Source organism: Paramormyrops kingsleyae, chromosome 4 (genome assembly GCF_048594095.1).
Source record: "Paramormyrops kingsleyae isolate MSU_618 chromosome 4, PKINGS_0.4, whole genome shotgun sequence".
Taxonomy (NCBI): Eukaryota; Metazoa; Chordata; class Actinopteri; order Osteoglossiformes; family Mormyridae; genus Paramormyrops; species Paramormyrops kingsleyae.
This window is the reverse complement of record NC_132800.1, coordinates 18,264,294-18,276,729: the sequence shown is the minus strand read 5'-3', so window position 1 is coordinate 18,276,729 and position 12,436 is coordinate 18,264,294. Positions and strand designations below refer to the sequence as shown.

Here is a 12,436-nt window from a genome sequence, read left to right as displayed (position 1 = left end):
TGTTTCCCATCATGAAGAATACAGTGAATACTTTCAATTCAAAGCAGATATACCATGAAAAGTTTAGTGGATCAGGACTGGATCAATGTGCACAGATGAATAGATTTTGGTACAATACAGCTTCTCCAGTGAGTTTACTGTGTATTTTCACTATTTGCTGTACATTTTCATAAGTCATACATTCCCAAATCCTGTTCTCTTTTGTCTTACAGAGCCAGTTTGAATAAGGGCATGAGAGTGAATATGCTCTAAAATCCATTCATTAACTAGGATATTTAAATATATCAGTTATTTTGTTGTTTCCTTGTCCTAGTCAGAAACACAAAAACAGTGGTACCTCAGAACTTAATCCGTTGAGAATTTGGGTTCGAATCCTAAAAAGTTAGAGTTCTGTTCGAATTTTCCCCATAAAAATAATGGAAAACCAATTAATTGGTTCCCGCCCCAAAAAATTACACCTAAATATGTTTTTCTAGCATTTAAACACAAAATGAACAGGATAAAACAAGAGCATTTTTTTAATGGCTTCCAAAACGATAAAGAATGTGCCCCAACACTACCTCTGTCCTGCACCAATCGTCTGCTCCTTCCGTGTGACACGTCCCCTCATTAACCTGGTGTGGAATCCTAGTGTGATCAGCTGTTCCTGGTTGTTGTCATCAGTCCTCTTTATTTAGTCCACGTTTCAGTTTGTTTCCCCTGTCTGGTCTTTGTAATATCAATTAAACCCCGTGTTTCCCGATCACTTGAGTCCTGTCCCTGGTTCCCCGGTCCCAGCTCGGCAGATCGTGACAACCCCAAGCCATGCCCCAACACTGCGCCAACACTAGACTATGCCATGTGGTCCATTGTTTATTTTTATTATTACTCTGTATTCATTAATTTATTCGTAAATCACAAACTTTTAGGTTGTAACATTTGTACAACTATTGCATAACTTTTTGGTGAGCAGCGGCTACCAAAATGATATAAAGTATAGTGTATTACCTGATACAGTATTTTCAATAAAAAAAGCACTATCACCAACAAAAGATGCGAATGTGAGGCTGAGACTGAAGCGTTACCCTTTGTTTCCGCTGAGAGACATGCCGCATGACTGTAGTTTTTACTTGAGACTTTCCAGTTGAGACCAAACTGCTGTTTAATGATCTTACAGGGTGAGTTACCCTGAGACTCTGTAATATATGAATAAGTATTTTTATAAAGTTCTGAGCAGCGCTGGGGCTCAGTGATCAGCACTACAGCCGACCCAGGGGTTCTAGGGTTTTGGGTTCAGTTCCTACATGGGATATGTGTGTGTGTGTGTGTGTTTATGTGGGATTTGAATGTCAAGAAGCTTGCGTTTTTTTTCTATTATGTTTTTATATGACTTTTGAATTGCTGACACCATGACTGAAATCCTTATTTTCCATTTTGCAGTACCTGTGAACCTGTTAAATTTCCAAAACACTAATCAGACAATTATCAATCCTGTCAGATGGGGATGAAATAGTGATATTTTATTCATCTCCCTGGTAAAATAGTGCTGTCGCCTCTCTGATCTTGCTCTCTCTGACACACACATACAGGTCAGAGCACAGGGTTGGCCAGCATCCAGCCCCCTGAAGCTAGGGGGTAAGGGCCTTGCTCAAGGGCCCAAAACGAGCATCACTCTGCCAGCCAGGTATTTAAACCACTGACCATCTGACCATAAGTACAGAGTCCAAACCCACTGAACCACACAGCACACCAAGAATATTATAAAAATATACATATCCTGCAGTATACGGAATCAAAAAGAATTTCTGGTTGGTCTATATAAATACACTCTAATTGTTCTGATAAAATATAAAAGCAGTATCATGAATAACATCTGAACTTCTCTAGCAACAGACGTATGTAAGATCACTTACAGAGCTGTCCTAGATTTCATGATCACAGGCAGCAGTCTCTGAAGACCTTCATCTGATCTGATGTATTTCTTCAGATCAAACACATCCAGCTCCTTATCTGACATCAGTAACAGAAAGGCCAGAGCTGACCACTGTGCAGGTGAGAGGTCTGTTGCTGAAAGACTTCCTGAACTCAGGTATCTTTGTACTTCCTCTATTAGAGAATTGTCACCCACTTCATTCAGACAGTGGAACAGGTTGATGGTCCTTTCTGGAGATAAATTCTCCTGTATTTTCTCCTTGATGTACTGGGCAGTTTCTTTAATGTTTTGGGAGCTGGTTCTTTTCTGTTCCAGTAGCCTTTGTAACAGACTCTGACTGGAATCTGTTGAGAGGCCAAAGAGGAAGCGGAGGTAGAGGTCCAAATGTCCATTCTTGCTCTTTAATGCTTCATCCACTGCAGTCTTCAGCAGGTCAGCTGATGAATTTGACAGAAACTTGTATAAAGCAGCGAGATACTCCTGAATGCTCAGATGCACAAAGCAGTACACCTTCTCCTGGTACAACCCATACTCCTCTTTAAAGACTTCTGTACACACTCCAGAGTAAACTGAAGCCTCTGTGACATCAATGCCATTCTCTGTCAGATCTTGCTTATAAAATATGAGATTGCCTTTCTCAAGGTTATGAAAAGCCAGTTTACCAAGTTTTAAAAGGAATTCCTTGCCAGATTCAATGCATTTAAGCTTGGTTCCACCGTTTTCCATATACTTGTGATTTTTTACACTTGCCTGAAAGATCAGGAAGTGTGTGTACATTTCAGTCAGAGTCTTTGGAATATATCCACTGTCCATCTCACTAAAAAGCCTTTCAAGAACAGTGGCTGAAATCCAGCAGAACACAGGTATGTGGCACATGATGAAGAGGCTCCTTGATGATTTCACATGTGTGATAATCCTGCTAGTCAGGCTCTGATCACTAAATCTCTTCCTGAAATACTCCTCCTTCTGGGCATCATTAAACCCCCGTATCTCTGTCACCTGGTGGACACACTCAGGAGGTATCTGATTGGCTGCTGCTGGCCGGGAGGTTATCCAGAGGAGAGCGGATGGAAGCAGATTCCCCTTAATGAGGTTAGTCAACAGCACATCCAGTGACGTTTTCTTTGTTACATCAAACCAGCCCTCATTGTTCTGAAAATCTAGAGGAAGGCGACACTCATCCAGACCATCAAAAATCAACAAAACTTTGTACCTGTACAGCTCAAAGGATTCAAGCAATTTCAATTCTGGGACAAAGTGGTGAAGCAGATCAATCAGACTGTATTCATCCTTAATCAAATTCAGGTCCCGGAACGGAAGAGCAAATATGAAGTGAATGTCCTGGTTTGCTTTTCCTTCTGCCCAGTCAAGAATAACTTTCTGCACAGAGACTGTTTTCCCGATACCTGCAACCCCTTTAGTGAGAACAGTTCTGATAGGTGTCACACGCCCATGTAAGGGTTTAAATATATCATTGCACTTGACTGTAGTATCTTCTGTTACCCTTTTCTTGGATGCTGTTTCAATCTGTCTCACTTCATGTTCATCATTGACTCCTCCAGCTCCCCCTTCAGTTATGTAGAGGTCTGTGTAAATCTCTTTGAGAAGTGTTGGCTGTCCTTCCTTAGCTTTCCCTTCAAATACACACTCAAATTTCTTCTTCAGGTTACATTTGATTCTGCACTGACACTGCGACAGAAGATGCCCTGAAGTTAAATGAGAGAAAAATGTTTTTCAAAAAACATTTTTATTTACTTATATAAGTTAAATTAAATAAAATTACATTAAATGATAAACTTGTTATGAAGCGTGGTCGGTGGACGGGCAGAAAGGCAATGGGAGCCGGTCAGACGGGCAAACGGGGTTTAATGGGATAGACAGGACTGACGATCACAGCCAGGGTAACACCACACTACACACGTCAATGACAAATCTGGGGTACAGTACATTGACTGAGACACGGACTAAATACACCGGACAGGCTAAACATAACAGGCAACAGGTGAGCACCATCGGGGATTCAGATGAGGTAATGAGGGGGGCGTGGCACACACGAGGATCATACGGAGCTGGGCGTAACAAAACTGAAATTTAATATAGTTTTTTTCATTAACTATTTCTCTTTAGCAAATCAAACACACACTGAATGAGGTACAGCTCTTACTCTTCTCCAGCATGTCAGCGAGATCATTTTGCTCCATGGTCCTCAGGATGTACAGTGTGATCTTCAGAGCTCCCTCTCTACCACAGGTCTTCTGCATCTGACCATCACTGTCCAGGTCATTGTCCTCCTCCAGCTGAGGCTCAGAGCATTCTGGGTCATTCTCATCCAGGTACCATTTGAATTTCATCAGCTCATCCTTCAGAAACATTTGAGCTTTTTCATCCAGTAACTGAAATGAACAGTTATAGTTTAATTATTATCATTCTTGGCATCATATCTTGTTATAACTTCATTTGTGAATTATGCTGCGTTCCATTTGAATCTGCAACTTGGAAATTCTGAGTTCCTAGTCATACATTTCAACTGGAACGCCCCTGAAGTTGGAATTCTGATTTGTGAAGTTGGAGAAATCTACACAACCTCGACCTCAGAATTTAAAATGGCTGCGCCCTTTATCAACAGAAGTTAAAGCTATAGTTTTATAGTGATTATCAGCAGTTAAGTCTTATTTGTGGCTCATTAAATTGGTGGGTGACACAGTACTGTCCAACTGCTATTGTCGATACAGTGTTGTTATGTCTCCAGTGTACAGTGTGAATCCCCCAGTCCAGCAGAGAGCGGCTTCACCCCTGAATCCTGCAGGTCATTGTTACTCAGGTCCAGCTCTCTCAGCTGAGAGGAGTTTGATCTGAGAGCTGAAGCCAACACTTCACAGCATGTCTCTGTGACATTACAGCTGTTCAGGCTGTAAAAGGAAACATCTTAAGATAAAAATTAAATTGGTGGGTGACACAGTACTGTCCAACTGCTATTGTCGATACAGTGTTGTTATGCACAAAATACAACATATTGTGTTGTTATCAAGTGGTATTCCTAACAATGACTAACAATTAACCTGGCTTGTTTCAGACAGCAGATATTCTTGCATGTGCGGGTGTGACATCATTCTTATCTCCGACTTCCGACCTCCGAGGTAAATGGAATGCAGCATTAGTTGTAAATATCTTCTCTTTGACAGGACGAACTACTTATTGTACATCTGTAGAAGATGTATGTCAACTTAGGTCAAATTTAAGAAAATATACTTCAGTAATAAATGCAGACCTTGAAGATGGATGATAAGTCTCCTTTATGTGGGTGTGAATTACATCTTTTCACTCGGTCCCTGTGAATAAAACACAAATTTCCATCCATTAATCCATCCATCCTCCAGCAACTTATCCTGGTTTGGGGGTGGGTCAGGGTGGGGGGGTCTATTTCAGACAGCAGAAGGCCTAGGATACGGGTTCACTCTGGGGGGGATTCTAGTCCATCACAGGGCACAGACACACAGAGGCTGTCATATGTCACGGGGAATTTAGAAAGTAGCCTAAACACGTGTTTTTGGACGGCAGGAGGAAACCCATGTGATAGAGGGAGAGCGTGCAGCTGCAGACAGACAGGGGGCTCAGCCTCCAACACTGGGGGTGTGAAGCCACAGCGCTGCCCTCTGTGCCGCCGCTAAAATAGGCATTTTATGGAGAGACAAAGGTCCTGCACTGACACTGACTACCACTGCTGCTGCTGGGGGGAATAATAACCTACATTTGTATTTAAATAGATGTAACTGCCATCCACATTCTGAGCTTATTTCATTAGGGCGGCTTCCTGACATCAGCTTGCTTATGACAGTATAAGAGAAGCAGTGACATCTAGTGGCAGCACAGAGAGACAGCAGGTAGCAGCCAGGAGAGACGGTTTGGCATGTAGCTCCAAACCAGTTACTCAGTAACAAGTTACTTCTTGTAAAGTGATTAATGTGATTTCAAACAGATTTCAACTTAATTACCATAACTATCCAGGGGCAGAATTTAGGGGCCCCCCAATAAAACCAAACCATTTATATAACAGTTTTGGTTGAAATGTATAACAATATACAAATACTCAAGTTTGTCTGATCAATCCACCGGCACGATACCCTCCTCCCCCCGATCGACAAATTTTACGGACAGTTCTCCTGTTTCTCTTTTTCCTACAAAAAATATCTCGCTTAACCCCAAAGGGATTTATTCTGTCCCTTGTTTCCAGGGTTAACACTAGACTGTAATACTCAGGGGCTTCCTGTCTCTTGCTGGGCTGCACCTCGGGTTCCCAGCAGACTCAGGCTCTGGTGTGACCTCTGGCAGCTCCGTAGGATCAGGCTCAGCCACTGGCTCCCATGGTGTGGTGGGTGTGGGTCCTGACATTCCCTCCTAGGTAAGTCACTCGCTCCTGGGTGTCAGGTCTGGTATATCGGTGGTCAGCATGGTCATTGCAGCCTCTCGGGGCAGTAATTGCTCAACATTTCTTTGCTGTATCAAGTTGTTGCTGGTCTGCACACGGTAAGAAACAGGCCCTGTCTTTCTTAGGACCTCTTTGTAGTGTAGTTTCATGCCAGGACAGGGTCTCTGGTGGAGAACTGACTGTCTTTGGATCACTTGGCATGTTATTAACTTGTCCTTGCTGGCTGTCATGCACAGTTCCTTCTGTAGATGTAAGCCTCACCAGGTAAAGACGTGTCCAGACTTCTCTTTTGATCAAGAGAAACACTGGGGATATGCCTGTGGTTGCATGTGGACTGTTATAATGTTTTGGAAGGAAAGTGTCAATGCAATGCAACAAAACAGTATCAAAACAACCCTGTCATCGCTCAGTATAAAGTTACCTGGTTAGAAGGATTGCATGCTGTAATTCACTTAAATTAGTTATAGACAACTATAAACAAGCAAGAATTTTTGCTTCCCAAATCAAAGCTTGCTACCAGCATTTCAGTTACATCTGCTCTTAGCTTGAATAACCATGCAAGCTTCAGGACCGGTGCCTTCAAACCAAGTTTGCGGTTACAGTGGGCAGTTCAGACAGTAATGTTACACCTTCCCTGCCCACTTCAGACCAGCGCAGTGCAGGTCCCTCCCACCTTTGATAGCAAGTGAGTTCGTTCATGGTTTGGTAATTATCTTTAATGCTTTTTCTCTATAAGGAGCATCCTTCTAATATATTTCCGTTCATGATACATGTTCTGCTCTTACGTTCTTATATACCAGTTCATAAATTTGAGTTCCAAAGGAGTATGTGTGTTTTCACTAACGTCAGTTACATCACTTGCGTGTCACTTCCAAATGGTACCAGGCGTGTCAGGAAAACATCCACGACGTTGGCTGTCATATTCCACCATTCGCGGGAGTGAACAGCAGCAAAAATCCTGTTCTAGTCGCCAGTGAATGTTTGCTTCCTGCTCACTGCATGTCCATATTTCACCTAAACCAGTGTTTCTCAGCCCAGTCCTGCTCCCACCCAGCTCCCAACACACCTGTACCAGGTATTCATTGTTCTTGATTGGTTGTGTGCTGGGAGAGAGCAAAACTATGGACTTTCCGAAGGTTCCAGAGGAATGGGTTGAGAAACGTGGATCTAAATCCTTTGTGTGAAAAATGGTTTAATATCATGGGTCAGTTTTGTCAATTTGACACACTTAGCATAGGCTATGCTGACCATCGATTATTTGGTGGAGAGACATCTGGTAAAACAACACAGTCTGATAGGCAGGCTGTTTGACTGAAAGTCTGAGTGCTATAAACAGTGTTTTAATGTAAATGTACCCTTAATCTGTAGGAAAACGTCCCTTCCTGAAGCTGAATGGTTCCCGCATAGTAGTTCAGAAGACTAAGAACAGACCTCAGCTGGCTCACATTCTTGGAGGCCAGAACCTTTGCAGACCCGTAGGAATCACATTTGATCTGCTGCATTCATAACTCACACGCCTCAAGTCTCCTGAGGGTCTTTTCCAGATTCAGGAGATGTTCTTTATCATCTTCACAAGGATGTCGTCCAAGTATGTCCCCACTCCAGAGAGGCCACTCAAGATTTTATCCATATCTTTCTGGAACAATGGCATCAATGTGTGTAAAGGCCTCTGTGGGTGCTGATGGTTATAGGAGTTCTTGCTCCAAATTACAGTAGACCAATAGATGTGTAAGATCTACACCTCCTTCTAAGACCCGCCCACCTCTTAAAAAAATATCCATAAGCAAAACAAAAAAGCAAAGGAGGAGAAAAAAAGATTTAATTCTATTTTTTTCATTTGCAATGTATATTTTCATTCTGATACTTAATAATTTGCATGCGGTTTTCAAAATTTTGATTAATTCTTCTGGCACAAAATTAAATCCATACCTGTCACGTTCAGAAAAGTGACCAGCTCCTCTCTAATGCCATTAGCTTGGACAAAAAAATTGGAACCCTTCTCAATAAGCTCTCATTGTTTCATCAGACTGCTGGAACGCTCCGGTCAAAGGAATTTTGTTACTTTTTATATAAACTGGTCATTTATCTTCTCAATTAGCATGTTTGTGTCACACCCTGCTCATCTAATCCACCTGTGTGACACGCCCCCTCGTTAACCACGTGTGGAATCCCCATGTTACCAGCTGTTTCTGGTCCAGTCTTATTTAGTTTCTGTATTTAAGTCTGCGTCAAATATGTTTCCCTAATCCTGTCATTGAAGTTAAGTGAAGCTTTGTTACCTGTTTTACCTCGTATGCCTCTCCGTTTCCTAATTAAAGTCATCTTTCCCTGATCCTTCGTTACCATCTCCTGTTTCCCTGGTCTGTGCCCCACGATCGCTGAGAGTTTGTTTTCCCTAACATCAGTTGAATCACTCGCATGTCACTCTCCCCTCTTCCAAATGCTACCAGCATAGAGGCAAAACATCCACAATGTCGGCCGTCAAACTTCACCATTCGTGGGAGTGAACAGCAGCAAAAAGTCTGTCCTAGTCGCCAGTGAGTGTTTGCATCCAGCTCACTGCATGTCCATGTTTGATGACTTAACAAGAGATAGCAATTAATTATTTACAAGCAGCGTTAATGTGAGGCTGGTGCAGGATTTGTATGAGGACAGTGTGACAGCAGAGAGGTGTGCAGTAGGAATGATGGACTGGTTCAAGGTGGAGGTGGGATTGCACCAAGGATCGGCTCTTAGCCCTGTCTTGTCTGTAATGGTGATGGACAGACTGAGGAGCAAGATGGAGCACATGTGTGTAAATGAGAGGGAAGGTGGAGGAATGGAGCGGTGGTGAGGAGTAGGAGCAATGAAGGTGAATCAGATTAGATACTTTGGGTCAACTGTCCAAATTAATGGAGAGTGCAATTAAAAAGTGAAGAAGAGGGTACAGGCAGGGTGGAGTGGGTGAGGAAGAGTGACAGAAGAGATGTGTGACAGAAGGGTGTCTGCAGGGGGGTGTCTTGTGTTTGTTTAAATGTATATTTACCTTTGATCTGTAGGAAAAGGTCCCTCTCTGAAGGTGATTGGATCCCCCATTGACTTGTCACTCTTCATGGAAACACAGCTGGGTACAGGTGAGCCTGCTCTCTCCATCAGGACACTGTGGACAGTGAGAGGAAAGATCCTCATTATATAAATATAATTCATATACTGTGGACAGCATCACATTAAATCTTTAGCTGTTTAGCCTTCTGCTCTGCCTTCATGTACTGTCACATGCTGTGAAGCTCTTGGTGCAAACATACTTGTTTCTTTAATGTGAAATGAAGTGTCTAATATAAAATTATGATTCCAATATGAAACATTTAGTATAATTCCTTCACTACACTTGACTTGGCCGTTGTTGCATTTTCTTGTCTATTGATTAATTTGTTTATACGCTGCTCAAAAAAATTAAAGGAACACTTTGAAAACACATCAGATCTCAATGGGAAAAAAATCATATTGGATATTTATACTGATATGGACTGAGTAATGTGTTAGGAATGAAAGGATGCCACATTGTTTGATGGAAATGAAAATTATCAACCTATAGAGAGCTGAATTCAAAGACACCCCAAAACTCAAAGTGAAAAAAATGATGTGGCAGGCTAGTCCATTTTGCCGAAATTTCATTGCAGCAACTCGAAATCGTACTCAGTAGTTTTTATGGCCCCCACGTGCTTGTAGGCATGCCTGACAATGTTGGGGCTGCTCCTAATGCGAGGACAGATGGTGTCCTGGGGGATCTCCTCCCAGATCTGGAGGGCATCACTGAGCACCTGAACAGTCTGAGGTACAACCTGGCGTCGTCAAATGGACCGAAACATAATGTCCCAGAGGGGTTCTATTGGATTTACGTCAGGCAAGCGTGGGGGCCAGTCAATGGTATCAATTCCTTCATCCTCCAGGAACTGCCTGCATACTCTCGCCACATGAGGCCGGGCATTGTCGTGCACCAGGAGGAACCCAGGACCCACTGCACCAGCGTAGGATCTGACAATGGGTCCAAGGTTTCATCCTGATACCTAATGGCAGTCAAGGTGTCGTTGTTTAGCCTGTAAAGGTCTGTGCGTCCCTCCATGGATATGCCTCCCCAGACCATCACTGACCCACCACCAAACCGGTCATGCTGAACGATGTTACAGGCAGCATAATGTTCTCCGCAGCTTCTCCAGACCCTTTCACGTCTGTCACATGTTCTCAGGGTGAACCTGCTCTCATCTGTGAAAAGCACAGGGCACCAGTGATGGACCTGCCAATTCTGGTATTCTATGGCAAATGCCAATCGAGCTCCACGGTGCCGGGCAGTGAGAACAGGGCCCACTAGAGGACGTCGGGCCCTCAGGCCACCTTCATGAAGTCTGTTTCTGATTGTATGGTCAGATACATGCACACCAGTGGCCTGCTGGAGGTCATTCTGTAGGGCTCTGGCAGTGCTCTTCCTGTTCCCCCTTGCACAAAGGAACAGATACCGGTCCTGCTGATGGGTTAAGGACCTTCTACAGCCCTGTCCAACTCTGCTAGAATAACTGCCTGTCTCCTGGAATCTCCTCCATGCCCTTGAGACTGTGCTGGGAGACACAGCAAACCTTCTGCCAATGGCACGCATTGATGCACCATCCTGGAGGAGTTGGACTACCTGTGCAACCTCTGTAGGGTCCAGGTATCACCTCACGCTACCAGTATATTAATTAATTTGTTTGTTTGCGCTCTACTTCACTATTTGTTACCATTTTTGATAGGATGGATGATCTGTTTGTTGCCTCTATTACAAATGACTGTGGAAGAAAAAGGAGGAGAAAGAATATGCTGAGGTCTGTTTATTAATCTACACGTATTAACATGTTCCACACTGAGCCAGTCATAGCTAGGAACCCTTTCTGCTTTTATATTATGGCCTGACTATAGACCCAAAGAGACATGCAGCTAGTGGGCTGTAACAATCATTTACCATAAATCACAATGTTCTTCACAACACAACCCAGACAGTGTTCCTGTCTTTTTCGGTATTACTTCAATGATCAATAGCTGGTATTTGTCATTGATTAGACTTAAAAATACTCAATGCCATGTTTTTTCTTTTCCTTTATTGGTTTTCTTTTGAAGGCCTGGTACTTGACATACCTCCCCAAAAATACATATATATCTATATACACACACCCTTATACCCATACATACTTAATATTTTCATTCGAGAATCATGTCTAGTAAGTATATATTATTGATCAGGGGGGACCTACAGTTTTCCTTATCAAAAGTGTACGTACACCAATGTTAAAATGCTGGGTTTTTGTGATGCTAAAACATTAGATCACGATAAATTGTTTCAAAACTATTACCCACCTTTAATGTAACCTATAATTTGTACAATTCAATTGAAAAACAAACAAATCTGTCAGTGGGAAAATATAGAAAATACAGAACATAAAATAGGCTGGTTGTATAAGTGTGCACACCCTTAAACTAATATTTTGTTGAAGCACCTTTTGATTTAATCACAGCATTCAGTCTTTTTGTGTAGGAGTCTATCAGCATGTCACATCTTGACATGGCAATATTTGCCCACTGTTCCTAGCAAAACTGTTCCAAATCTGTCAGATTGTGAGGGCATCTCTTGTGCAGAGCACTCTTCAGGTCACCCCACAGATTTTCAGTTGGATTTAGGTCTGGGCTCTGGCTGGGCCATTCCAAAGCTATAATTTTCTGCTGGTGAAACCATTCTTTTGTTGATTTGGATATATGTTTGGGGTCATTGTTGTGCTGAAAAGTGAAATTCCTCTTTGTCTTCAGCTTTGTAGCAGACACATAGCTTTTGTTTGCCGTTATGCCTTTTGACTGAGAGTCTGAGTGTTTTAAACAGTATTTGTTTAAATGCATATTTACCTTTGATCTGATGCAAAAGGTCCCTTGCTGAAGTTCAGTGGTTTCGCCATTGATGCGTGACTCTTTATGGAAACACAGCTGGGTACAAGTGAGCCTGCTCTCTCCATCAGGACACTGTGGGCAGCGAGAGGAAAAATCCTCATTACATAAATATAATCCATGTACTGTGGACAGGGTCACATTAAATCTTCAGC

General features: G+C 42.6%; 1 protein-coding gene across 8 annotated transcripts in view; it reads right to left on the bottom strand.

Annotated features, from left to right (window-relative positions):
• LOC140588901 (NLR family CARD domain-containing protein 3-like) overlaps positions 1 to 12,436 on the bottom strand; it is a 97,501-nt gene that overhangs the window by 15,097 nt on the left and 69,968 nt on the right. For 6 of the 8 annotated variants that reach the window (XM_072711534.1, XM_072711540.1, XM_072711537.1 and 3 more), the window contains 6 exons: positions 12,243 to 12,356; positions 9,364 to 9,477; positions 5,181 to 5,241; positions 4,077 to 4,305; positions 1,893 to 3,618; positions 561 to 614 (listed from right to left, as the gene is read on the bottom strand). In XM_072711534.1, the coding sequence (XP_072567635.1) occupies positions 561 to 614; positions 1,893 to 3,618; positions 4,077 to 4,305; positions 5,181 to 5,241; positions 9,364 to 9,477; positions 12,243 to 12,356 (2,298 nt within the window). Of the gene's footprint in view, positions 1 to 560; positions 615 to 1,892; positions 3,619 to 4,076; positions 4,306 to 4,619; positions 5,242 to 9,363; positions 9,478 to 12,242; positions 12,357 to 12,436 lie in introns of those variants that run through there. The other 2 variants (XM_072711535.1, XM_072711541.1) reach the window with 2 other exon arrangements.